Consider the following 27,599-nt stretch of genomic DNA (forward strand, 5'->3'; position numbering starts at 1 on the left):
TAGAAGTATTAATAAACTCCACCATTTAGAAATGTAAAGAATGCTCAAATAACTTAATTCAAACTCACTTATGTTATTTAATCGATAGTGTGACAAATCCAAATAAAAAATAAAATAATATGTTTATTTAGAAGAAGAAAAAATTATAACTCATTCCAATTAGTAGTTTTCTTACTTTAAAATAAAATTATATACTACAAATACTATATTGTGAATTTTCTTTTAATATTTAATTTAATCAACTAGTAAGATTTGAATCGATGAAGTACAAATCCTTTCAATTAGTAAACATTATTCAAATATTTGAATCGGTTGCTTAACTATTGACATAACATGTTACATAATTGATTTAACTATTTATAAGTAATGTCTAATATCTTTTTAATTCAATTTTGTCATAAAAAATAAAAAATTTAATTCCTAACACATGTAAGAACCTAATCGTAAATCATAATATTTTATCAAAGCGTAATATTTGAACCAATTAAGCTCAAGTCCTTTCAATTCGTAAACATTATTCAAATATTTGAATCGATTCATTAGCGCGCTCAACTATTGACAAGAACGTCTTAATCAAATTAACTATTATTAATTAAAGTGTAACACATTTTTAATTCAATTTTTTCATAAAACAATAATTCCTATATTACGCAAGAATCAAATCATAAGATTAATTAAAGCGTTTGATTTGAATCAATTAAGCGCAAATCCTTTTAATTTGTAAATATTATTCAAAAATTTGAATCGATTAAGTTCAACCACTGACAAGAACGTATTAATCGAGTTAACTATTTATAATTAAAGTCTACTATCCTTTTAATTCAATTTTAACAACAAAATAATAATTTAATTCGTAAAATCGCAAGAATCAGATCGTAAATCGTAAGATTTAATCTTACGATTTTTACGAATTAAATTTTATTATTTTATCCATAAAAAAAGGTTACTAAACTTTAACTATACACATATTGATTAATACGCCATTGTAAATTATTGAGTTTAACCGATTCAAATATTTGAATATTGTCTGCGAATTGAAATGAGTTGAGCTTAATCGATCAAATCTTTGAATATTGTTTTTGAATTGAAAACACATGAGTTTAATTGATTCAAATATTACGATTTAATCAAATCTTACAATATACGATTCAATTTAAACTTCAAATTCTTTCGAAATTCATTTTTAAATTACACGAGTTGAACATCATTTCCTTAGATTTTAAAATTATATTATATAAAGATTTATTAGTATGGAATATTTTTAATATATAATAATAATTATATGAGAATTAATAATTTATTTAACATTATTTATATAAGTTTTATAACCATTATAAATTGTAGCTTTATGATATATATCCGTATTGTTAGTTTATTGTCAATTATGTGTTGTGTCTTAATGGTAAGTATTCTTGTATGTTTTCAGATGATCACAAGTTTGAATCCAGGTTGATGCAATTTTAGATAAGTGGTTTAATGATTTTTACGAATAATGATATAATTGACTTTATAAATTTTAATTCAGCAATAAATATATATTTAAAATTGCATTAAAATAGAGAGGGTAAAATTGACATTTCATTAATAATTTATAATTGCTGATTTTTTTAAAATAATAATTATAAAAAGGGTATTTGCGACAATACATAAATGAGGAAAAAATAGGTTTTTTTGTTGGGACACGTGTCGCAATTTGAAGGGGTATCTCATAAAAGTTTAAAACCTAGGATGCATAATTAGAATTTAGAACACATAATCTTATGGTAGAAACACCCTTATTTTTAATATAAATAACTTGTCGAAAATAATGTATTGATGTTATATGCAATGTTATCAGAACCGGACCGGACATTAAACCGGCGAGGTATTCGGGTCATGGTTGGACCGGTTCAACCGGGGTCAACCCGGGTTTTTTACTTTTTTATATATTCTATTTATTTTTTAATTTTATATACACATAATTACATCCAAATAAAAATTTAAAACATTAAACAACATATGAAAACTTCACTTCAATCCAAAAAATTATCCATAATAATAATAATGTATCTCATCAAAATCATCCTCATCACATAATTAAAATTTAAAATATAAAATGGTGAAAAAACTACAAGTGTAAATAGAAATTTTAAATTCACATCTAAACAAATTTTGTTTGAAGAATTGAAATCTAAACAAAATTATTATCACATGATTAAACAAAAGAATTTAAAAATTGCACGATTCATCTACATGAAAGAGGGTACCGGCAGGTTGCGGGGGCGGCGGTGGCTGGTGGTTTGCGGCGGTGGCTGGCGGCTGGAGGATTGGGAGGCCGTGGCTGGGAGCGGGAATAGTGAAGGCGAAGATGTACAGACTTGTCAAACAAGTCTGTTGAGTGTTGACGTTTAACGTGTTTTTTAATTCAATTTTTTTTTTTTTTTAAACCTAATAATCAAAACGACGTCGTTTTGATAAAGTATTAAAAAAAAAAAATATAAAACGCAGCGTTTAGGAATCGAACCCGGGTCAGCAGCCGGTTCGCCGGGTCCTGGGTTCCACCCGGTCAGACCAGATTTCTAGTAGTTGACCCCAGTTTTGAGTTTATGTGGGTTTGGGGGTTAGACCGGACCGGTTTTCCGGCGGGTCGCGGTCGAACCGGCCGGTCCGGTCCGGTTCTGATAACATTGGTTATATGTTTATTTATATGTAATGTAGGAAATTGAACTTCAGAGGTTGTCTTAAGTTGGCCTGAATCATGATGTATTTGAAAGGGTGGTGATATACGCAGGCCAAATTAAACATTCAGGCACTTTTTTACCATGATTTTTTACCTTTTTACCATAACTATTTACCTTTTGTACTATTCCTACCCAATTAAAAAAAAAAAAAAAAAAAAATTAAATTTTTGTGCTCGTGCAAAAACACACGAGCATTTCAACAGTGCTCATCTGATTTCACACGAGCACTGTTGAAATGCTCGCATGTTTTTGCACGAGCATCTTATAAATCAAAAAAAAAAAAAAAAAAAACTAATAATAATCTGCTCGTGTAAAAACACACGAGCGGTTGCAAACTGCTCGTGTGATTTCACACGAGCACTTTGCAACCACTCGTGTGTTTTTACACGAGCAATTAAAAAAAATAAAAAAAAATAATAAAAATGCCTGCTCGTGTGGATTTACACGAGCACAGTGGATGCGCTCGTGTAAATTCACACGAGCAGGCCAACGTGTGATTTTTTTCGTTTTTTTTTTCCGGATTCGTAATCTACATAACAAGAGGATCGTAAAAACGTAAAAATTACCTCCGATCTGTTGACGATTTGCACGGGCTTTGCGAAAGAAAATCGAAAGGTTGAGAGAGTTTTGAGTTTTTTTACTTTTTGTTTTTTGAAAAATGATAAAAAATGTGCCTGAATGTTTAATTTTGGCCTGCACAAATCATTTCAGTATTTGAAAAGGCCAAGTGTGTGGTGTCATTAAATTGGGGAAAATTACTGTTTTCATCCCTCAAATTTGCATCAATTTCATATTTGGTCTCATGTCCATAAAAAACACATTTGGTCTCTCATGTTTCAATAATTTATCAATTTTTGTAATTTCTGTCAATTTACCGTTAGTCCGTCAGTTAAGGAGGTGATGCACAGCCTTGATTCCATGAGTACTAACGCTAAAATGACTGAAATGACGAAAATGTTGAATTTTTGAAACATGAGGGACCAAATGTGAAGTCGGTGCAAATTTAAGGGATGAAAACTATATTTTTTGCTATTAAATTGTAAATTGTTTTCTACAAAAAGATATATCTTTATTTTTAATTTTTATTATTCAATTTATTGTGAAGAACTTGTTAGATAGCATCAAATGGAAGCATATATAAACACCAATATTGCAATTACTCAAATTTTTCATGTTATAAACATATGAACTCTGTATATATATTGGACCGAGTATATGATTCAACCATTGTATTTAATGTGAATGATCAAAATTCAAACTTTATTATATGACCTATTCTAATATGATTTTTAAAAAACAATAGAATCCAAAAATGACCTTCGGTTACCCTATGGTTGCGGATAGAAGAAAATAATTATTTAAATACATGAAAATAAAAACTATAATATTGACTTTCATTATTGACCGATACAAACGTCACACGTTTTTTTCAAAAAGTAATGGAAAAAGAATTTACAAGAATAATATTATGTACAACCTTTGTTAGCAAGATGGAAAAATATAATTTCCACATTTTCAATTTGGGTTTCAAAAAAATATATAATATCGTCGCATTTATTACATTCGACGAGTTAACGGCTCTCACATTATTTCAGGACTATTCACTTTAATTCATCTTCCGTCGCTCACCTAACGCCATTAAATAATTGTTTATGTCGATGTACCTAAAGCACGCGAAAAAGCAGCGTCCTGAACTGTCAAATTATAACTATTTTCTAATACGTAATGAAGTCTAACATATTCTAATTTCGCCCCACTTTCACAAAAAATAATCCTCGGAGACCAACTTTCGTCTACCATCTAGGCTTTATTTTAACTATATCAACATATCTAGAGAAAAAAATTTACAAATATCGTAACACAAGAATTATTTAAATACATGAAAATAAAAAACTATAATATTGACTTTCATTATCGACCGATACAAACGTCACACGGATTTTTCAAAAGTAATAGAAAAAAAAAATTACAAGAATAATATTATGTACAACCTTTGTTAGCAAGATGGAAAAATATAGTTTCGACATTTTCAATTTGAATTTCAAAAAAATATATAATATCGTCGCATTTATTACATTCGACGAGTCAAAGACTCTCACGTTATTTCAGGACTATTCACTTTAATTCACCTTCCGTCACTCACCTAACGCCATTAAATAATTGTTTATCTTGATGTACCTAAAGCACGCGAAAAAACAACGTCCTGAGCTGTCAAATTTCCACTATTTTCTAATACGTAACGAAGTCTAGCATATTCTCATTTCGCCCCCACTTTCACCAATAATAATCCTCGGAGACCAACTTTTGTCTACCAACATATCTAGAAAATAATAAATTACAAATATCGTAACACAAGAATTACGAAAATACGAAAGAAAATATTACAATGACCAAACCAATTATCACAATTGAAGAAAAAGATCTTACAAAATAATATATTACAACAACACAAACCTAAAAGTAAAAAGAAAAATCAGAAAATCATATTTAAACTTTATAATTACTAAAAGAGAAATACTTATACAAAAAGAGCCATGTCACATAAAATAAAGGGTCTAAAATGAAATAATACAAAACTACGAGTACCATTTCACAATAAAACAGAATCCCGAGGGCACATAAAAAAATATTTTCTCCGACATAATTGTATTTAAATAGGGGGTGGCACCCCATAATATAATATTTAGCAGTAAAAAAAAAACTTTTAGAGCAACGCTATATTTCCTCTGTAAAACTCTCTCTCTACGGCCCCGCGTTTGGCTGTCTTTTGTGTACTAATAATCTAGCTGCCTTTTTCTCTCTCTCTCTCTCTCTCTCTCTCTCTTCTTTCTCTCTCTAAAACTACTATTAATTAAGAAAAAAGAAAAATGTATGCGCAAGGTAATGTCAGTAAAAAAGTTTTGTTAACGATAGCGAAGGAAATAGAAGACAGAAGAACAAGTACTGTAATGAAAACCAACGACGAAGAAAAACTCAAAGGAAAATTACATGAGACCCAGTACTGTACTTCTGATTCTGATTCTGATTTTTGTCCTGAAGACCCCACAACTTCTTCATCCCAGGTTTTTTTTTTTTTAATCTTTTAATTAGCTTTTATTATTTTATTTTAATTTATTTGTTGTCTGTGTGGGTTCTTTGACTAAAACATTTTATGATTTTTTTTTATTATAATTATTTTTTGGTGTTCAGGAAAGGAACAAGAGAAAGAGGAAGGAGAGGACTAAAATGCAATTTGAAAGCACAAGCATGGGTGTTTCTGCAAAGTCTGAAAGACTCAAATCTGACAAAGAAGTGAGAATTTATTTATTTATTATTTTTATTTATTTTTGTGATTTTTTTGGTGTTTGGATCCATTAGTGTTCTTGATTTTGTTATATGTGCAAGTTTGAATTGATGCATGTCAAGTTTTTGTGCTTAATTGTGTTGTACAAGTTGTTTTTTTGTCAATAGATTTGGCATTAGAGGGCAATTTTTCATGTGGGTTTCTTTCGATTTGCGATAAGATCTAGATTTAAAGCCGTTTCGTTTCGTTTTGTCGAGGGCGGCGGGTTTTTTTAATAAAAAAATCAATGTTTCCGTAATTCGGAATTTCTTGAAACCCTAAAAGCGTTATTGAGATTGAAAAAGATGCCGGATTTTTTTAATTGTAATTTATGATGCGGCATTCGTCGTGGATTTGATTAATTCGTGTTGAAACCCTAAAAGCGTTATCGAGATTGAAAAGATGCCGATTTTTTTTTTAATTTTAATTTATGATGCGGCGTTGGTCGTGAATTTGATTAATTTGTGTTGAAACCCTAAAAGCGTTGTTGAAATTCAAAAGATGCCGGATCTTTTTAATTTTAATTTATGATGCGGCGTTGGTCGTGGATTTGATTAATTCGTATTGAAACCCTGAAAGCGTTGTCGAGATTGAAAAGATGCTGTTTTTTTTTAATTGTAATTTATGATGCGGCGTTGGTCGTGGATTTGCTTAATTCGTATTGAAACCCTAAAAGCGTTTTCGAAATTGAAAAGATGCCGACTTTTTCAATTGTAATTTATGATGCTCTTGGATTTGGTTAATTCGTATTTGTCAACGCATGGGGCACGATTTTCATTAGCATTCTTGCATTATTTGCGCAATATATTTTTCACTGAATTTTAGTGCAATTGACTGAAATAATCTAAAGATAATTTGCCGTAAAATAGAAATCGACATAGTGCATAATGTTCATTTTCTTCCATTTTGTATCATCTCATTGAGTTTGGTTTGCACAGCTGGTGAACTCCTTAATCACCCCCCGCCCCCCACTTGCACCCCCGGTTTTTTACGAACACGAATGAGTCCTAAAACATATATATATATATATATATATATATATATATATATATATATATATATATATATATATATATATATATATATATATATATATATATATATATATATATATATATATATATATATATATATTTCGTTGCTTGTGCATTTTGTTTTGAAATCATGCCCTTGTGATGAGTTGATAAATGATGATAGTATAATGAAATAATCAAGAATTACTTGCACTAAACTTCCCCCCCACCCCCACCCAACCCGCCCCACATTTTTTTCTTCTTAAATTCCCGAACAGGTGTGCTCGGATAACTCCAAGAAACCACAAAGGTAAAAAAATCTCTTTTTTTTTTTTGTTTACGGAGAAAAGAAAAAAAAAGAATCTATTTATTTGAAAAAAATTGTGACTGTGAAATTTACGTGCAACATGAAGTGAGCGTAAACGAACTCGTGATTGTGACATATACGAGGACGAAGAAGCTAAGCGCTCCGTCATGCAACGAGCAGCTGAATTGCTAGCTCGTTTGGCAAAGGAGTATAACCTTCCCTCCTTCGTTAAGTGTATGCTCCCATCAAATGTTTCCCAAGGGTTTTGGCTGGTATGCTTTACCTGAATGATATCCTCGTTTATTTTTTATTAATTTTACTTTTTTTATTAATGGGCAAGTGGTTGTTATGGCAGCATCTACCGAAGAAATTCTGCACGGTTAATCTGCCGAATGAAGATACGCCGGTTGTACTTGTGGATGAATTAGGGAGGGAGCACACAACGTCGTATCTCTTGGGGAGGAATGGATTGAGTGCCGGATGGAGGGCTTTCTCTATGAAACACAAATTACTTAAAGGAGATTTACTCATTTTCCTTTTGACCGAGCCTTGCAAATTTAAGGTTATTCATTTTTTTTAATTTTTTTTAATTTTTTTTTAATATCGCAGTTTAATCTATAACGTTAATGATTTTGAACCAATTTATTATTTTTTCAAGTAGTTAAATTGCTTTCGGTATTTTGATGAGCATTATTATTACTATTATTGTGCGTTGTAGGTGCACATTGTGAGAGTAAATGACATAGAAGTCTTATTTGCTGCACTTTGCCTCATGGATTTGCGTTTTTCTTGTGAAGGGAATGATTCCGGTTGGTTTTTTTCTCATTGTGCACATTTTTTAATTTTTTTTTTTTTCCGATTTTTCATTATTTACATTTTCAAGATTAAAAATTCTCTCTTTTCTATATGTATAAAATTGTAAATTTTTTTTATAATATTATTATTTGAATGAAGATTCGGAGAAGAAAGATACGCGGAAACGAAGGAGAAGAAATTACGTGGACCCTGCTCTGTTCGAAATGCTTATGCCTTCGGAGAAGGTCGAAGAAAGAGACGTACCAAAGTCTTCGAGTAGTAATAGTGATGGTTTTAGCTCCGAAGTGATTGAAGGTTATCGGAGATTTAGAATTATTTCAAGAATTAATGAATTTTCTTTTAATCCCTGAAAATTGTTTAATTGACTTTGGGAAGTTGTGTTTGCAGGCTCCGAAAGTACGGACTAACGAGCTGAAAAACAGAGGAACACATTCTTGTGGGGTGTTTCGTGTATGTAGGAGAAAATGTGAAGAGCTTCTTTTCTTTCGCGGGGGGTAAGAGATGTAAATAGTCTCGACGAATCGGGGCAAAAGGTGATATATTAGAGTTTACATCTTGAAAGTTTTTTAGGGTTTCGACATATGAATATACACCGGCATTGAACATCGAAAGGTAGAACGAAAGTGAATCGGTATTCTTTTTCCTTTCATAGTAAAGTTGTTTATTTTGAAGGAACAAATGTAAGAGTCTTAGTTAGTAGTGTTTAAAGGTTTACATGATAAATTTTACATGTTTTTTTAATAGAAATTAAGAAGTTACATCTTTTATCTCATTTGTAGCTTTCATGGTTCGATCTTTGTACACATGACTCCCCTTGTAGTTCGAATTTTGTGCACATGATCCCCACTTGTAGTTTGAACTTTGTGCACATGACCACCCGTAATTTGAATTTTGTGCACATGACCCTCCTTGTAATACGAATTTTGTGCACATGACCCCTTGTAATTTGAACTTTGTGCACACGACTCCCCCTTATAGTTTGAATTTTGTGCACACGACTCCCCTTGTAATTTGAACTTTGTACACATGACTCCCCCTTGTATTTCACTTGGTATATTGTTGTATTGAAAATATAAGAGGATTATATGCATAAAGTTAAAAATTACAGGGGGTTAAGTGCTATTTACCTTTTTTTTTTTCCTTGGAATAATCTAATAACAATCTTAATTATTTACTTTTCAAGTTTCAATAATCAATGAGATATAAATTATTTTTTTGGGACTATTAGTCATAACCCCTCTAGTGTTTTTTTTAATAATGGGGGATCCAGCCATATTTTCAATATTGGTAGGAAACCCACTGTTTTAATTAATCCCGAAAATAGCCTTTTTGGAGCCACGTTATGTCTAATAAAAAATCACTAAAAATCTGGAAAATAAACTGCTGAAACGTGTGAGATTTTCTCCCCAAATCTCGCTCTTCCTAATCTTTTCATAACTCCCACTGCAAAACCCTAATTCTCGTAAACAACTACGCCGGCGACAAAACCTATGGGTAGAGAAATTGAATCGCTGCCAAATTCTTAAACTCACTCACCCACCATAATCAGCGATACAACCACGCTGTTCCGTTCCTTGGGTAAAAAAAAAAAAAAAAAAAAAAAGAGCGACGAAACTCCCAAAAAAGTGAAATTCTTGAAGCTATGAACACATCGCAGTCGAGAAATAAAGCAACACCTGGAAGCAGTAAGTATCCCCCTGAAATAGTCTTGTTTACTCATATCCTCTTTTCGATTATATCAAAAAACACAGCCTTCAAATGTGGTTTTTTACATTTTGTTTTTGTGAACAGGAGAACGCAGGACGAAAGCATTGAACGATATTCGGCTAACCGACGCAGGTAATTATTTTGAATTCCTGCTATAATTTGTGCGATTTGTTTGTATGACTTGAATCCCTGCTATAATTTGTGGGATTTATTAGTGAACTGTTTTTGGTAACTTTTAACATACTATTTAGGTAATAATGCAGTAGTTTTACATGACAATCTGTAAATAGACTATTCTGCGTAGATATAAATCGACTATTTTGTATATTAACTATATTTTTGAAAATAAGCCAATCTCCATGCCATTGTGAGGCAGAATAGTCTATTTGCTTGGGTGTCTTGAATGTTGTGTAATTATTATTGAACTATAAATAGACTATTCTGCCTAGATATAAATTGACTATTTTGTGAATATAAATTTTTTTTTTGAAAATAAGCCAATCTCCATGCCATTGTGATTCCAAATAGTCTATTTGCTTGGCTGTCTTGAAGGATGTGTAATTATTATTGAACTGTAAATAGACTATTCTGCCTAGATATAGATTGACTATTTTGTGAATATACTTTTTTTTTTAAAATAAGCCAATCTCCATGCCATTGTGATGCCAAATAGTCTATTTGCTTGGGTGTCTTGAGTGATGTGGAATTATTCTTGAACTGTAAATAGACTATTCTACCTGCAAATAGTTCATTAGTATGTACATGGACTATTCTGTAAATAGACTATTCTGTAAATTAACTATTTTGTAAATATACTATTCTGACTAGATTTTTTGGGACAAATATAATCAGACATGAGAATGGGCAGCGACTGTTTGGGCAACGATTCCTAGGGCAAAAGAAGAAGCCGGCACCAATAAACGGGATAGTTGTTTTCAGAGGGCAAAAGAAGAAGACGACGTCATTAAATAGGATAGTTGTTTTCAGAGGGCAAAAGAAGAAGCCGACACTGACGGGCAACGATACAAGTACCCGTTTTGTTATTTTTCCAAGTTGCGGACATAAATTGTGAAGATTTTCTTATGTTGGGGAAATCATAAGCACATCAAGAAGATTAGTTCGAACGATAACGCCGCTTGATTGTTTTGGTTTTGTGTTGTTAAAAAATTGCTTATCATTTGTTTTGTTTTGATGTTTCTATGTTGATATATGGAGTATTTTTTGATTGAGTTGTTTTTCATGAAGATGATTTTGGAATTAGACCTTTTGCACAACGCTACATTCTTTTTTCTAACAACTTTTTTGCTCGACAATATGAATATATGTTCTGATGATAGCAGGTTTTGGGTAATACCTGTTTTCGGTTAATAGTTGTTGTTTAGAATAGTTGTTTTTTATGATAATAGTCGGTTTGCAAGAACTTGCATTTGGATAAAATTTGTTTGTTGATATTATCAAAAAGATTATTTCCACAATTTTAGCAAAACGAGTATGAATCCAACTATATCCAAATTAATTGTTATCAAAAGACTATTCTGGAAAAATAACTAGTAAACGGCTATGTGTCAAAATATCTGCACCTCTAAAAATTAAATCAACATAAACTATGTATACTAACAAAATTATAATGACATGATTACATAACAAAAACAACTACAAATTGTCGAAAACAACGACAAAAAAAAAAAACACCCAAATTTCCAACGAAAACTACTATAAATTCATTATTTCTATTCTTTGCCATAGCATAGAGAGAGGCCAATGTCATCTCACAACTCCCAACAATGTTGGCCTCAAGAAGCCCTAGCCTCCAGTGCTCTAATACTACAAAAAGAAAATTATGAAAGTCAAAATCAATTACAAAAGTGACATAAACAAATACAAAAGTAACAAAATAATGACAATCTTCCCAAAACAACTACAAATATTATGGAGCCAGTAGAAAAATATGAAAATCTCCTCTGGTGCATTCTCCCATAGAGCTCTACAACAAGGTTTCGGACATTTTCAAATTAAAGTATATTCAAATACCTAACAAGACATATTAAACATAAAAATTAAATTATTTACCAGCATAGAAATCGACTGTATAAACATAAATGCATACATCGACTATAAAGCCTCCGCATAATCAACACAGAACAATCGTTCGCACATCTCCAATTACAAAAAAACTTCATGTAATTAGTACGGAATGCAATTAAAGATGAATTTCAATTTATAAAATAAAAGCAACAGTAAAAAAAATCGTTCACACATAGGAACAACATAAAAAATCTCGCCTTCTTCAATTACAAAATCGCCGATGAACTCGATGAGATCCTCTGAACCAAAGAACGAAACACCAGTTCGCATATATGAAATCAAGTAGAAGCCACTTTCTGCAATTACATCAGTTCACCATATATATGAATTCACATTTGATGCATCGAATCAGCAGTAAAACACAACTGCGTTGCAAAAAAAAAAAAAAAAAAAAACTCGCCTTCTTCAATTACATTCGTCGACTCTCTGAACGGAACGAGATATGAATATCAACACGCGCCTTTGGAACAGTTCAAAAATTAACACGATGTTTGAGAGAGATGAGGCGATTATGGAATATGCCGATATATCGTGATCTCAAAGATTTTCTTCAAATCACGTGTTTAAAATAAATTAATTACAGAAGGGTGAATATGTAAATGTCAATTATGAAATTATTCATAAAAATTCGAATTTAATACATGGGGGGTTTTCACTAATTATAAAAAAGGGGTTAAACCCACCCTAATATATGTAAATGATGTGGGGGGTTTTCACTAATTATCCCTATTTTTTTTGATAAGTAAATGAGATATAAATTAGATACAAGTTACAACCAACCCAATCCCTATCTATGGTTCAATTATTGACCCTATTTCATTTGTTACAAAATTTAAAAATTCCATTAAAAAAAAAAGTCAATCGTCATTTTTCATGCAAATATATAAAATAATAATAATAATTAAAAATAAATAAAAATCCAACAGCCATAAACAAATTTGAATTTGAATTATTGGGAAGTGGGCCTCCAGCCCTAGGGTTTTAGGAGGGAGATGGAAGGTTTTACTTCCATGGCAAAACCCTCAACGGTCACTTCCTTTTCCCTTCATTTTTACTCTTACAATCAATCAATCAATCAATCAATCAATCAATAAACCTTCTCTTTATTCATTGATTCCTGAACGATACCATAAACCCTAGATAGAAAATCAAAGTTTGCGGAATTGAAAAAAAAAATCAAAAAAAAAAAAAAAATGGTGGTGGCGAAAGAATCAGCGTACGAGGCGAGCAGGCAGAAGAGGTTGGAAGAGAACAAGAAAAGAATGGAAGAACTCAATCTCAACAAGCTCTCTCAAGCTCTCACCACCCCCAAATCTTCACCGGTACGCTCCAATTTCAAAATCGATTTTTTTTTTTTTTTTTTTTTTTTTTTTTTTTTTTTTTATACACTCATAGATTTTAAAATAGGATTTTATTATTATTTATTTTGTGGTCTCTACAGATGAAGAAGGTGAAGCCGAGGGTTCCGAAGCAGCCATTGGACCTCTCTGCTGTTCGTAGATCTAACCGTGTTGCAGATTTGCCTCCTCGCACCTACAAAGAAGTCTCTCTCTCTCTCTCTCTCTCTCTCTCTCTCTCTCTCTCTCTCTCTCTCTGTTTCTGTGTGTGTGTGTGTGTATACATATATATATATATGTAATGTGTGTATATACACCATCAATAGTCTGGAATATTCTGGTGATGACCCCATCTCTCTCTGTTTCTACTTGTATAATTGCATATACGTGTTTGTGCGTGTGTCTTTGTGGTATACGTATCACTAGAAATTTTGATATTACAATGGGGTGCCTCATCGATATTTGATAATATTACAAGTCAGACAATTTTGCTTAAGTTGTTCTGAGTTATGTTTTTCTTGTTTCTTATTAGAATCTGAGTGTTGTGCCAATGGGGAGGGCAAGGAGGTAAATATGTTGTTTCATTTCACTACATTTCTTAGTTCCTTTTTAATAGTAATAATAATTTCCAACTCTTTTGGTGTTGGATCTGTTTTAAAGCTACAGCAGTGGTCGAAGAAGGGATTTGTCGAACAGAGTTTACGCCTCGGATGAAGATAGAGCGTACGCTATCGAACGGGCAGAGGATCTCGAATCGCGTCTGGATAAAGACAATATGCCAGTCTTTGTGAAGCCTATGCTTCAATCACACGTCACCGGTGGATTTTGGCTGGTACGTTAATGTTGGTCAAACACAATTATATCGATTTTTAACATGGCTGAATTCGGAACGGTGTAAAAAAGTTGTGTTGATTTTTCAATAGGGTCTCCCGGTTCATTTCTGCAATAAACACCTTCCGAAAAGCGATGAAATGATGGATTTAGTTGATGAAGAAGGGGAAGTGTTTCCGACCAAGTATCTTGCTCTGAAAAGAGGCCTCAGTGGTGGATGGAGAGGTTTTGCCATTGATCATGAACTCGTCGATGGTGATGCCCTCGTTTTTCAATTAACCGATCGAACAACCTTCAAGGTAATTAATTGTCTCTGCGCGAATCACGTCTGCTCCATTTTATATTCGATGAAATGTGATTTCTTATTGCGCTGTTATATATGTACAGGTTTATATCATAAGGGTAAATGATTCGGGTGAAAGTAGCGACTGATGAATTTAGCGTATCGTTAAGTCGAGCGTAAGTATTTTGTACTCTGGCCACATTTTTTAGACACGAGGCGAAAAAGCTTTGCTTATGTTGGCCAGAAGAAGCTCAATAGTTCATGCTTATGTGCTTGTAGATTCAATCATAGTAGAATATTTAATTAAATTAGATATATTAGAGGCAGTGTTCATTTTATGAAATTGTATGTAAAATTCAGTACGCCAAAAATTCAATTCTAAATGCTCCGAATTTAAAATATTAAGTTCGGTAATTATTAAAATATTGATATTTTAATTTTTTTTTGTAAAGATTAAAAAAATAATACACGAGAAAATAGTATATAATATAGGAGTATATTCTTATGGTTATTGTTTCTCTTTATTACACGTGCTGCGTGCGTGTGTGAAATCAAGCCACATTATTTTATTCATTTTATTTGCATGAGAAAATAGCTAATTAAATACTTGCCAATTAATTAATATGACCTTCACAATTTAGCCGGACGAGGGCTGAAACTTGGATCAATGCAAACAACAACCTGCAACAAACTAATTATTTTTACCTTTTTCTTGAAAATGGAACAAAAAAACTAAACTGTTTTCAAGGATATGAAACTTACCTTGCCAACACTTTGACCAGAATGAAGATGGTCAACTGCATCGGCAACAGAACGAACGCCCAAGAACTGTTTCGGGTCTAGAGAAACCTGTCAAACATATAAACGAAGAAGATTCAGTCACGATAAAACCGAGAAATTATTGGCATTAAAACGTGTGAAGCTTATATTTTTACCTTGAGCTTCCCCGAGGATTGTAGATCTACTAGCTTATCTAGATGTTCTTGCCAAAGGTTAGCATATTGTACTAAGAAAAAACCAGCCTGAACACAATTTGGAATCACCGTTAAGAGAAAAATTGAATGAAAATACCACTTTATTCGAACAAAAGCCAAAACAATTCCCGGATTGAATTCAGAAAACTACCAAAGTCAACCAATATGCAGATATAACTCACCACAGTCTGGCTTTTGGCGAGAATCTTTTCACATAATCCGGTATAATTCTGTGGCTTCCACCCTTCTTCTCCTTGATACTACAAATATATTTATGTCAATGCAATGACTTCAAGAGTAAGAGAGAGATTTCTTGCTCTGATCTGTCGGTGAATTAATCTTATGATCCGTGTACAATAAACACATATTGGATGGCAAAAGGCATTTAATATTTTAATGTGTTTGAATCAAAATCCCAAACCTGAGAAATCATTCCAATCACAACAAGGCGTCCATAGTTTGCCAAAGCGTTCAGACATAGATTGAACATGTCACCACCAACGGACTCGTATACAATATCAACACCTTTAGGAAACTCATTCTTTAGAACCTGGGAACAGAAGAAATAAACGTTACGATTCAACACTTCCGTCTCATATTTCTGCTTCGGAGTCCAGAGAAAATCGGGATTAAATTTAGGTCCAGAGTCTATTAAGATTATGCCGACACACTCTCCCATCACTTAGCTACTTTTATGCATTATAAAATTTATCAGGGAAAAAAAGATCAAGAGACTTACAGTTTTGATATTTTCGGTTTTATAGTCGATAACACGATCCACTCCTAAATCTTTCAAAAGCTTGGCTTTGTCTTTTCCTCCACAGGTTGCAATAACCTTATTTCCAGCAAATTTTGCCAGCTGCGCTAAAGCAGTTCATTGTTTTTTAAATTAACAGAGTAAATTGATACAAATGCTACAACATGATAGAGAGGCTAGGTATGGAAGCTTCGATTGGATATACAAAAAAATAACCAAAAAAAGCACAGACTACAACTAGGAAGACTTGATATATCTTGCATCTTCATTAGTATACCTGGACAGCAAATTGTCCTGTTCCGCCTGCAGCGGCAGTGACAAGGACTGTTTTCCCCGAGTCCATTTGTGCTGCCTGCGATATTAATATATGGAAGACGGCATTAACAAATCATTCAACAAGTTAAATGCATTTGAATAAGGAATCCTGTAAATAAAAAGAATTGATCTACTACCAGATCCGCTTTCAAGACAATGTTTTAAGTTGGATATCGAAAAGAAAAAGCAAAAAACTGAGAAAAAATGTATCTCAACCAGCAGTCAAGAAATACCTTCTCTAAAGCAATAGATGCTGTTAGACCAGAAGTGAGCATAGCAACGACTTCTGGATCTGGTCTCGCCACTGGAAGGATGTGTTTTGAGGGTACCTAAAATTCACAGAAGCATATGCTTGTAAGTGTAACTGAAACAAACGAAAATATTCTAATAGAAAAGGCAAAGGTAAAGATTTTCAAGTTTCAAAGCCAGACAAAGTTTTACCATTGTGAATTCAGCATAACTTCCAAATGTCATGATTGCAGCTGGAGTGCCAACTTTTAAGCGTTTAACTGAATCACCTACAGCAGCAATTATACCCACAGCCTACAGAAAGAGATCACGCACACAAGTAATGCAATTATGGGACTTACTTTTTTACAGAACAACTTTTCTTTTGCAATTGCTAATTGACTTCACAAAATAACATGCACACAAGTAATGCAATTATGCAAATATGGAGGTATGGAGACCACCCTAGTATCATCCGACAATTTGAAAGAAAAGTAAAGCAGGACAACTGAAAGATCTGACTTAAAGCTTAGTTGTTCTCCCTTGAGTTTCGGCAATTATCTATCAATATAATAAGAAACTTAGCATTTTTCCTTACCTCGAAGCCAGCATCAAATGGAAGGAGAGAAGCAGTGTCTTTGCTGCCACCACTAAAGTACCTTCCAGAGCTAAAATTAACCTGTTAAGAAATGAAGTTCATTAATAAAGATGTCAAGCTTAAAAGAAATGTATAGTCCTGAACACAACCAAAATTTACTTTTAATCAAATAAATAAGATAATCAAGATATGTGACTAAATTTGAAGATGCTCGTAAAAGAATAAGTGGTACGAAAGATGAATGTATTCTACAACTGTTACATAATCCAATCAAAACCAAGATCAAATAGAATAACTATAATGATAGTGATAAGTGCAACGAACTTACATCACTAGCATTAACGCCAGCATATATGATTTTCAAAAGAACATAATCTGGTTTAAGTGGCAATCTCAGTGACGCCTGTACTACACTTGTCGCATTACGGAAGTTGTGACTTAGAGTGTGGACAACACTAGATGACAACATAAAAAAAAAAAACAAATGTCAGGATAAAAAGTTCATATAAATAGCCTGGAAAGAAAAGCAGGCGAACTGGAAACTAATAAATATGAAGTATGAATGCAGATTCACCTCCGAAACCTGGAATAGAAATAACAAGCAAAAACCAGGTGCAGGTTCTGATAACAAACTAATACAGAAAATCAGGGGTCATGTCCAAGAAAACAGAGTTTTGGTCGAGGAAAAACTTTCTGAAGCAAAATCTAAGCAAAAAATCGAACAGTTCATTCCATTTAATAATGTTTATAGAGTCATAAACTACTCCTCTCTACAATCGAAAAGTTCATTACAGTTAGAAATATTTATTATTGTTCTTGATGAAATTTCTATTTGGATGATTCAAAACGACTGAGGAGAAAATGTGGCAGCAATTATACTCACATTGGCTACATAATTCAATACTAAGGTTTTCATAGTTTGTTTACTTAATTCACAATTCCTAAAAATTCAAGATCGGTAAAGATGATTTGCACAGCAATTACATAACTGTTAATGATTTACAGAGTGAGTATAATTCCGAGAAAACAGAGTGTTAATTCGAGCCTTTCATGAGGCCATACTAATGTATATTCACTTACATTTTCTCAAAACTTGAGGGGATCTGAATATTCACTGGGATGACATCTGCAGATTTTCTTATCGAAGTCTTGGGGAATACACGATATTTTTCTTCTTCTAAAGAAGTTGGCCAATACTCCATTCCTCTTCTGTTAGATATCCACAAGCAAGACCCAGCTTTACTTTCATTGCTAATAAGTTCAAAGGCACCTACACAGTTAGGAATGAAAATGTCAACATACAACGCGACTTATTAAACGAAGAGCATAAAATTCTTCCAACAAGCTGACAAAATGTAGACTATTCTAAATCACATGTTTGTTCTGTAATGACCCACTGCTCAGGACTGAGTTAATGTTGGCCACATCTATAAGAGTGTTGAGGATAATGAGAAAATAATCCTAGAAAGTTATCTGCATTCCCAATGAAAACTCTCACTCACATGATGAGGGATGAAACCACGCAATCAACACAATTTTGTCTAAGCTAGCCATCTGAAGTAAACAATCATAATTGCTGGCAAAATCATATAAAAAAGGAAGATTTCAAAGAAACCAATACGTCTTAAGCAACATTTAAGTATCATAATTTGAAAGTAAGCACAGAGTTGGTAAAATAGTATTATATATTCTGATCTCCTCCTTTCCCTTTAAACAAACCATGAACTAATATTATAACTAATTCTAGGTGGTTTCAGAAATCATGCATTAGCGTTATATGGAGCAGCAGTAAACCTTTAAGTAGATAGAGGCAAACAGAAGAAGTGTAATCAGGCACTTAACATTGTTCCTTTTTTTTCATGCTAAAGTTACTCCAAATAGGACAAACAGTTCTAGTTGAGGTACAATCTGATCATGATTGTAAAGATGAGAGAAGAAAGAAGAGAGTTAATTGCAAGCTCATTCCTCAATAATATAAATTTAAGATGACATAAGGAAAATGAAGTCAATCCAAGATAAGAAAGACAAAATATTAGTTGGAACAATATTTACCTTTCACAACCATTTCCATGGGCATGAAGCCGCCCATCATATCAATAAACTTAGAGTCCATCTTGGAGGCCAAGTCGGTTTCAACAAACTGCAGAAGTAGTTGGAAGCTATATAATGTACAGTCTTAGAAAACAGTTATCAGTTATATAACTTCTCGGTAGGATGAGCTGAATATCAGTATATTATATTTCAAATTACCCAGTATGTCCTGTTTCTTGAAGAATAGAATGGGAAAAGGAAGCAACCACCACATCAAAGTTCACCCATTCTATAAGCCATCTTATGCAAGTAATACGAGTTCTGGAAAAGATCAAAACCTCTCAAAGAAAGACCATATAATGTTACACCTGGAGTCCTTAAGTCATGCCCAAAGTTCATTTTGCTCTAGAAGCTCTGTGTGAGCAGTAACATCAAAATTTGAAGAATTTGAAGCAGTATCTGGCATGTCTTTTGACTTCGACTACTCTGTACTTTTTGTTCTTCGTCAGCTACATAATTTACCTATATGTATCTGGTTCTTTTCTAGCAGGAATAGTGGATAAAAAAGTCTTGCGGTTCCAGATACTGGAAACGAGATGACATGATCCTTCACAAGGTTTAGATCTAAGTGACTGTCTGGTTAGAGCAAGAACAGTTCAAGTGTGTTTTTTACAAATGGATTTCCAGCAATTTTCATAAGCCCAAGGGTGTATACATTGATTAATTTTTCTTTATTGAATATTAATTTCAACTTGAAAAATGCAAAACAAGGTGGGTAAACAGTTTCAATCCAGTAATACATAAGCTGATAAGCAAGAATTTATTAAGCGTCCAAAGTTGGTGATATGTTTTCGTGAGGAAGAATACTAAAAAAAAATGTAGCTGACCTCAGGGCAAAGTACATTAACACGGATTCCTTGACGCTTGTAAATAGACATTGCTCTGGTAAATAGAACTACTCCCCCTGTAAAAATGAGGATAGAGATGGAGAGAAGTAATATAGACACTAGAAAAAACTTACATGAAAAATAAGCATATCAAATATCTTTATACATATAAAATTACAAAGAAATATAAATCTGAGTATACACAAATACAAAGAGCAACAAACCTTTGGAGCCAGAGTAAATAGGATCAGCAATCATTGGATACAACCCGGCAGCAGAGCCGACATTAATAATCACACCAGGCTTTTTAGCTACTTGCATTGCTCGAATCTGTGCACCAAACCAAAAATTAGTACATTGAACCACAGCAGAAAATCTGAAAATCAACCACATTCATTACCCGCAATTTCAATTTCACAGTTCTGAAAATTTGGACGAAATAAAACAACCAATATTCGAATTCATTACCGCGAGGCGAGTGGAATCAATAACCGCAACGAAATTGATATCAACAGCGCGTCTCCAGGATTTAGAGCCATCAGTCTGATCCTTGTAAAACGGAATCGGAGTAGCAATCCCCGCACAGTTAATACAGACATCCAATCCTCCGTAAGTCTCAACATGCTTCTTAAAAGCCGCAGCAAGTTCATCTGAACATAAAACCAAACACATTAATTCCATTAAAACAAATCAAGTGCGAAAATACGAACATCAATCAATCAATCAATCAATCAATCAATCAATCACACTTACTAGATTCAGTAACGTCGCATTTGATAAATCGAACGGGCGGAAATCCAAGTCCGCCGTGAAACTTGGAGAGTTCCTTTTCAGCTAGCGACGCAACTTGTTTCCCCCTTTCTTCAGAAAAATCGACGATAGTGACGAAGAATCCTTTCTGCGCTAGGGCCAACGCCAGTGCTCGGCCGATGCCGGAGGCGCCGCCGGTGACGAGAGCGGAGAGGCCGGGCTTAAGCTCCATATGCGGTGTTCGACGGGGAGGGTTTGATTATTGTCGTTTTCAGTGTTGACTCCGATGCATAGATAATTACGTAACAGTACTCTCGAATGTAAATACACATCAACCCATCTACATATATATATGGAAAGTGTACAGGGGATTTCCAATTTGGTGTTCCAACTCATGCGTCGGTTAGCCTTACCCTTCTTGAAAATCGCGCCGCGGGTAATATTTTATTTTATTTGTTTTTAAGTTTGGATATTTTGATTTAAAAATTAGTTATATATACAAATTAACATAATGTTTTATCCTGCTAGTTCGATTACTAATATAAGCTTCTACCGGCTAAATAGTATAGGCTAATAACAATGTTGGGTTTATAAGATTTGTACTAATTCAAAATCGCTACAAAAATTAAAGTTCGTTAACAAATGCTATTACTTAATTAATTTAGTAGCACATTTCTCCCTGTGATTTAATTCTATTAAATATGAGATTTTATGTGTGAATTCTATATAATAATAGAATTTAAATAAGAGATTTTAATTGGGCTAAAGATATATGGCTTTATTTTCGTGTGGCCCATTAGTAAATAACGAATTCCAACCGCGGGCCCACCCCTCATCTCTTCCCAATCACCGCCCTAAACTCCACCACCACCACCACCACCATAAACTACTTCGCCGCCGTTTCACACAACGATTTTGTTTGCTGCTCGAGATGAACGGAGAAGAAGGCAGAAAGCTTTTACTCCACTACCATACGGCGGCGGCGCGACGGCGACAGAGGTGGTGGCGTGATTCAATAAAATGGAGGTTCGTCCATTTCCTTATTTTATGTTTGTTTGTTCGACTCAATCTACTTTTCAGGTTTTGCAGAAAAAAATAATTTATCTGTTGTTGGTTCTATTTTCAGGAAAATTGGGGCTTCAGGCTTGGATATTGGAATCTGTACAGGTATTCTCATTGATTTTTATTTATTTTTTAATTTTTTTTTTTATACTTTTCGGCACAGCATTTGATTTCACCATTTAATTAATCAAGTGTGTTAAATTATAAACAGCTATTGGAGCTTGCTTTTGATCAAAACGCGTGAAATTTTGTCAAAAAACATCAACGTACACAAGATGTTTGCAGTATTAAATTAAATATGTGTAAAAGTCGACATTTTTTCATAACTTGACCATGATGCAATTGCTCAATAAGCACAGTATTGAAATCAGAGTCAACGAGCACAAAACTGCCTAGATGCATATCGACATCCATATATCTATATCTATATCTATACTATATATGCAAGTATGAATACGATAAGAGGTTTTCCTTCATTCATATTTTCTTTCTATTATAACTTTTTTATTTTCAAATAATATGTTGATGTTGTACTTGTGGGCTATAATACTGTTGTTGGCTACAACTCTGACTATAGTAGGTTTTCATAAATTTCTGTTGAAGAAGATATTGAGGAAATTTTTTGATTTTAACAAGATTGAATTTGATGTTCAGCTCTGTGCTGTCACAATTCTGCTCTCCGATCTTAAACTAAATGTTGATTACATAAACGAGAAGGTAAGGCCCACCTTTTTTTTTTTAATTTAACGCTGTAAAGTGAGATTTTTTTTTTTATTTTGAGATCTTACTTGTTTCTTCGTAGACCAGTTTCTTTATGTTTCTATAAGTCTTCTGTAAGGTTATATGATGCCTAGTCGATAGAGTGGAATATGGTTAAGCCTGAGTTATGTATTTAGTTGGTAAAATAGGTATTTAGCTGAATTTTTTTTTGGGAGAAATTGGATTTCTGCGGACAAAATCTGTTTATTTTCTCTAGAAATAATAACATAAGTGCATAACATAAATTTTGTAATTACAGTATTTGGTGTTTTTGTAGGTGCAATTTAGATCTGTCACGATTTCCATAGAAAAATAAATTGAACAATCGGCAATATAGACATTTTTTTAGTCCGTTAAATTATTTGACGGACTATTAATTCAAGGAAGCGTAAATTTAATCATGCAAACAAGAAAGGTTATTTTGTAATTTGGTCTTACCTGAAAGGTTTTTTGTAATTTATACTGCTATTTACTAATTCAATTACAGTAGAACCTCGATAAATTAATAACCTGCTCGGTAAAAATATTTTTTTCTGGTTCCGACTCGGTAAAAATGTACTAAATTATTAGTTCGATAATTCAATATTTCGCTAAATTAATAGAATCTTGTTAGTCCTGTATTAATTTATAGAGGTTTAACTGTACCTTTTCAGCTAGGAACAACAGTTTTATTGAAAGAGGGATCTGTTGGATTGTTAAGAGTAATCTTGTCGTGGAGGAATGCTGGTAGTTGTCGAATTGAGGTGGATGGACTCGAGCTTGTTCTTGCTCCTCGAAGGGTAATGATTATTTCTCCAGACGAACTTGATGTTGATTTTGATGTCGATGATGGATTCAACAACACTATTGGCAGAATGGTGAAGTGGATAGGGATTAGCTATGATGTGAAAGTTAAGAAACTAAAAGTGGCATTTGATCCACTTCTGGAAGAAGAACAAGGCAAAAAAGCATTGGGCAGAATTTTGGTTTTCCAGAGTAGTGAAGTTGAATGCGAAACACGTATTTCCAATAACGCTTCTTCTTGCATTTCCACAGTTGTAAAATACGAGGAAGTAGTGCTTGAAGTACTTAATGTGGATGTTCTTGATCATCAATTACGACCTGAAAGAACTACTGGTAACATGACTAGGATAATTTCGGGAAAAAACGGAGGGGGTATTTTGGGGAATTTTAGGCTAAGTTTACCTTGGAAAAATGGTTCGCTGGACATTGGCAAAGTGGAGGTGGATTTTTACGTTGAGCCTCATGAACTAAGGCTTCAACCTAGCACCATCAGATGCTTCATCTTCATGGGGGCCCTATTTAATGATATGCCCAGGGGCACGAGTACTGGTTTATTGGAAAAGTTTAACGCGCTGCAAGTCCTGTTGGATGTTGAAATGGGTGAAAAACTTCGTGCTAGAAAGATGAGCAATGTTGTTGTTTCCCTATTGTTTGTTTTGTTCATAATCATTCTAGTATGTGAATTTGTATGGAATTTGACATCAACAGAAAAAATAAATAAAAAATGTTACTAGTGTAATTTGAAATTTACTGTTTTCTAAGTTATTCCGTGGCGTGAGTATTTGTATTACGCACCTTCGTTCGCAAGTGTCGTGATCGTTGTAATAGTATTTTGCATTGTATCTGGATTGAATATGTAACATATATTGTTGAAATGTTAGAAAGGTTGAAAGGTTGAACCTTTGTTGTCATAATTAATATGAAGCACTTGAAGGTTTGGTTTCATTGTTTTTTTTTTTTTATAATCATCTCGTACTGTTTTTTTTGTAGATGGATTCAACTTATTACGGGAGTTTCACTAATCTCCTTAATGGCAGTTCACCGGTGTATGAAGAAAGCTCTACTATCAACTCATCTATACATATTGAGAACACAAATGAAAAAGATAGAAGTTTCGAGTAAATAAAAAAGGCCGAAGAGGATATTTGTCTTGTTTCGGCATGGCTGAATACAATAAAGATGCCATTCATTGGGGAGATCAAACATCTTCCAGATTTTGTGAAATTAAAGAAACTCAGAGCTGCCTCGATCGGATTCAGGTAACTGACCCGATTGGAAGACAATATGGGATAATTAAGCATGAACAAGTAAGTTCTATTATTTAAATACAACGAAAAAAATAAAGTAATGCAAATGATCATTCTATGTAATGTGAATTAAGAATGGTCTTGACGGTGCAAATTTTCTATAAATGATAAACAAGATCATGTTGGAGCTGAGAATGAACAGTTTGTTTTTATTTTTTTTTAAAAAGTGTCGTTTTTTAACTAAACTAAATAAATATAAAACAGACACGGTCTTGGTCTTATTATTATTAATAAGTCAATGGAGTTGCTAGTAAAATTAATAATAATAATAATAATAATAAAAGTACTCAATAAGCACAATATTGAAATCATAGTCAATGAGCACAAAACAAGCTAGATGCATCCCAACTATATATATGTATATCTATACTGTATATGAATGCATGAATGTTGTAAGAGGTTTCCTTCATTCACATATTTTCTTTCTACTATAACTTTTAATTTGTTTTTCCTTTTTACTTCCAAATAATGATCATGTTGGTAGGGTTGGTGTTGGTGCGGTCGGTGTTGACGAGGTGGGCTATGAAACGGACTATAGAACATACTGTAGAAGGGACTGTAAATGCTGTTGGTAGATATTGGCTGAAGGATGCACTGAGTAAGTTTATACTGGGAGATATTGACCGTAAACAACTTGATTTCCAGTTTTTTGATGGCATGATTACGCTCTCCAATCTTCATCTAAATGTTGATTGCATAAACGATAAGGTAATAAATAAGGCCTACTTTTTTGTTTCTCCCTTCTTAATTGTTTGATCGTTAGATCAGTTTTTCTTTGTTTCTGTAAGTGTTTGTGTGAGATTATATGATGCCTGTTTTTGTTGAGAGATCATAGCTCGTGACTTATAGACGATTAAATTTTGTTGGGATAAAATGGATTTTCAAGGAATATTTTTGATTTAAAACCCCCACGACAACCAATTTAACCATTTTTAAGGTTTACAGAGAAGTCCATTAGAGTTCATAACTATATTCGCACAAGTTACTAACTAAGTATTTTATGACAAAATTACTCTTAATCCTTTAAACACGCCCAATTCATGGCCGTTGACCACCGTCGATCGCCATTCACCGCCGGTGAACAGCGTTGACTTATTTTATTATATTATTTAAATTAAGGTTTGATAGACGGAATTGGAGTAACAATAGAGTTCGAGTACATTTTAGTTATTGATGGACTTTTAGGTAAGACAGATCCTTGTCTGGCCTTTTAGTTGCACAAATTCATTAATAAGTTGGTCCTTGTGGTCTTATAGACAATTTACACATTTTTTATCGACTCTGAAAACAACTTTGATGGACTATTATATCAAATGGGGTAAATGCAATCTCGCAAACAAAAGAGGTTATTTCGTAATTTAGTCTTATCCCAAAGGATGTTCGTAATTTACCCCAATTTATATATTCCTGCTTTGGAGGTGAAGCTTGATGAGGATGGGGATGGGGATCAAAGTACTAATAATCCGAAATTAATTCTACTGCCTTCTTTTTTTTTTACTAATAATTCAATTACTTTTTTTCAGCTAGGAAAAACGTCAATTTTATTGAAAGAAGGATCTATTCAATCAATAAAGATAACTTTCCCTTGGAAGGACCGTGGTAATTGTCGAATCGAGGTGGATGGAATCGATCTCGTCCTTGCTCCTCGAAGGGTGAAGATTCTTTCACCAGACAAACTTGATGCTGATGTCGGCGATGGAGTTGATAAAACCATTGACACAATGGTGCAGAGGATAGGGTCTAGCTATGACGTGAAAGTTAGGAATCTAACAGTTGCATTTGATCCACTTCTTGAAGAAGAAAAAGGTAACACAGCATCGACGGGCAGAATTTCGGTTTTCCAGATTAGTGAAGCAAAATGCGAAGCACGTATTTCTGATTCTAGCATTTCCACCGTCGTAAACTACGAGGGAGTAGTGCTTCAAGTACTTAACGTGGATGGTCTTAATCATCAATTACGACCTGCATTTTCACCTGGAGCAACGACCGGTAACATGACTAGGATAGTTTCCGGACAAAACGGAGGGGGTGTTTTGGGGAATTTTAAGTTAATCTTACCTCGGAAAATTGATTCACTAGACATTGGGAAATTGGAGGCAGATGCTTACATTGAGCCTCACGAACTAAGTCTTTCACCTAGTGCCGTTAGATGCTTCGTCTTCATGTGGGACTTATTTAAAGGTATGACTGATGAGGAGGATACAGGTGATGGTTTGTTGTTGACGCGGATTAAGGCTTTGCAGGTCCAGCTGGCTGTTGAAAACCGTGAAAAGCGCAGTGCTAGAAAGAGGAGCGCTTTTGCTTCCCTAGTGTTTATTTTTTTCGTCGTCATCTTTTATTGTGTAAAATTTAATTTGATATAAACGGAAAAGAAACTGTTCGTCTTGTAATTTCAATTTTTTTGTCTTGTAAGATACTTTGTATGTACGATGTAGCACTTGATTCGTTCGTCCGCTGGTGTATATAAACTTAAATCGTTGTAATATTATTTTGCCCTTGTATGTGAAGTTCTTATTCATGTTGCTTATACTTGATGGCAGCGAATTTAACATGTGAAGAAATCGAACGTGACTCTGTATTTTTTTTTTGGGTTGCAAAATGCAACATATTGTTGGTAAAAACTGTGCGAAAATGTGCCTCGAACACTCGTTATTATAAGTAGAATTGGATTTACTGGGGAAAATCGCTATTTTCGTCGAATATCGTGTGGCCCATTAGCAAATGACG

At 33.4% G+C, this 27,599-nt stretch overlaps 4 protein-coding genes and 1 long non-coding RNA gene across 7 annotated transcripts; 4 read left to right on the forward strand and 1 right to left on the reverse strand.

Moving 5' to 3' along the window:
• Nucleotides 1–5,398: 5,398 nt before the first annotated feature.
• LOC105957568 (uncharacterized) lies at nt 5,399–8,950 on the forward strand. The gene is made up of 8 exons (XM_088823194.1): nt 5,399–5,782; nt 5,910–6,011; nt 7,334–7,365; nt 7,469–7,634; nt 7,718–7,924; nt 8,081–8,171; nt 8,317–8,472; nt 8,566–8,950. Exons 1-8 carry the CDS (start codon nt 5,588–5,590, stop codon nt 8,583–8,585), a joined length of 969 nt encoding a protein of 322 aa, XP_088679320.1. The 5' UTR covers nt 5,399–5,587; the 3' UTR covers nt 8,586–8,950.
• A 1,019-nt stretch (nt 8,951–9,969) lies between these two features.
• On the forward strand, nt 9,970–11,114 carry LOC148772086 (uncharacterized). Its single transcript, XR_016030047.1, has 2 exons — nt 9,970–10,017; nt 10,738–11,114. It is a non-coding gene; the product is annotated as an uncharacterized LOC148772086 (long non-coding RNA).
• Nucleotides 11,115–12,792: 1,678 nt separating this feature from the next.
• Nucleotides 12,793–14,844, forward strand: LOC105957567 (B3 domain-containing protein At3g19184). 2 transcript variants are annotated; one of them, XM_012981498.2, is made up of 6 exons: nt 12,793–13,292; nt 13,412–13,513; nt 13,840–13,874; nt 13,968–14,139; nt 14,231–14,437; nt 14,526–14,844. In XM_012981498.2, the coding sequence occupies exons 1-6, from the start codon at nt 13,164–13,166 to the stop codon at nt 14,568–14,570; spliced, it is 690 nt and encodes a 229-aa protein (XP_012836952.2). In that variant the 5' UTR covers nt 12,793–13,163; the 3' UTR covers nt 14,571–14,844. The 2 variants fall into 2 exon arrangements, with proteins under 2 accessions (XP_012836952.2, XP_012836953.2); XM_012981499.2 differs by having other exon boundaries at nt 12,922–13,292; nt 13,974–14,139.
• Nucleotides 14,845–14,965: 121 nt separating this feature from the next.
• On the reverse strand, nt 14,966–21,428 carry LOC105957566 (ARP protein (REF)). 2 transcript variants are annotated; one of them, XR_016033529.1, is made up of 17 exons: nt 20,965–21,416; nt 20,680–20,861; nt 20,436–20,541; nt 20,212–20,288; nt 19,346–19,433; nt 18,374–18,563; nt 17,622–17,748; nt 17,294–17,374; nt 16,909–17,010; nt 16,701–16,796; nt 16,430–16,504; nt 16,135–16,254; nt 15,817–15,945; nt 15,578–15,718; nt 15,357–15,443; nt 15,184–15,270; nt 14,966–15,102 (listed from the first exon to the last, which is right to left on the reverse strand). XR_016033529.1 is itself a non-coding variant. In XM_012981497.2 (17 exons), the coding sequence occupies exons 1-17, from the start codon at nt 21,191–21,193 to the stop codon at nt 15,052–15,054; spliced, it is 1,905 nt and encodes a 634-aa protein (XP_012836951.2). In that variant the 5' UTR covers nt 21,194–21,428; the 3' UTR covers nt 14,966–15,051. The 2 variants fall into 2 exon arrangements, 1 of the variants encoding a protein (XP_012836951.2); XM_012981497.2 differs by having other exon boundaries at nt 15,578–15,655; nt 20,965–21,428.
• Nucleotides 21,429–21,981: 553 nt separating this feature from the next.
• On the forward strand, nt 21,982–27,399 carry LOC105957418 (autophagy-related protein 2-like). The gene is made up of 6 exons (XM_088814851.1): nt 21,982–21,987; nt 22,042–22,128; nt 22,678–22,740; nt 23,436–24,872; nt 25,357–25,580; nt 26,396–27,399. Exons 1-4 carry the CDS (start codon nt 21,982–21,984, stop codon nt 24,297–24,299), a joined length of 1,020 nt encoding a protein of 339 aa, XP_088670977.1. The 3' UTR covers nt 24,300–24,872; nt 25,357–25,580; nt 26,396–27,399.
• Nucleotides 27,400–27,599: the final 200 nt, after the last annotated feature.

The sequence above is a fragment of the Erythranthe guttata genome, chromosome 2, assembly GCF_056151865.1.
Source record: "Erythranthe guttata isolate IM_541 chromosome 2, IM_541, whole genome shotgun sequence".
NCBI classification, from domain to species: domain Eukaryota; kingdom Viridiplantae; phylum Streptophyta; class Magnoliopsida; order Lamiales; family Phrymaceae; genus Erythranthe; species Erythranthe guttata.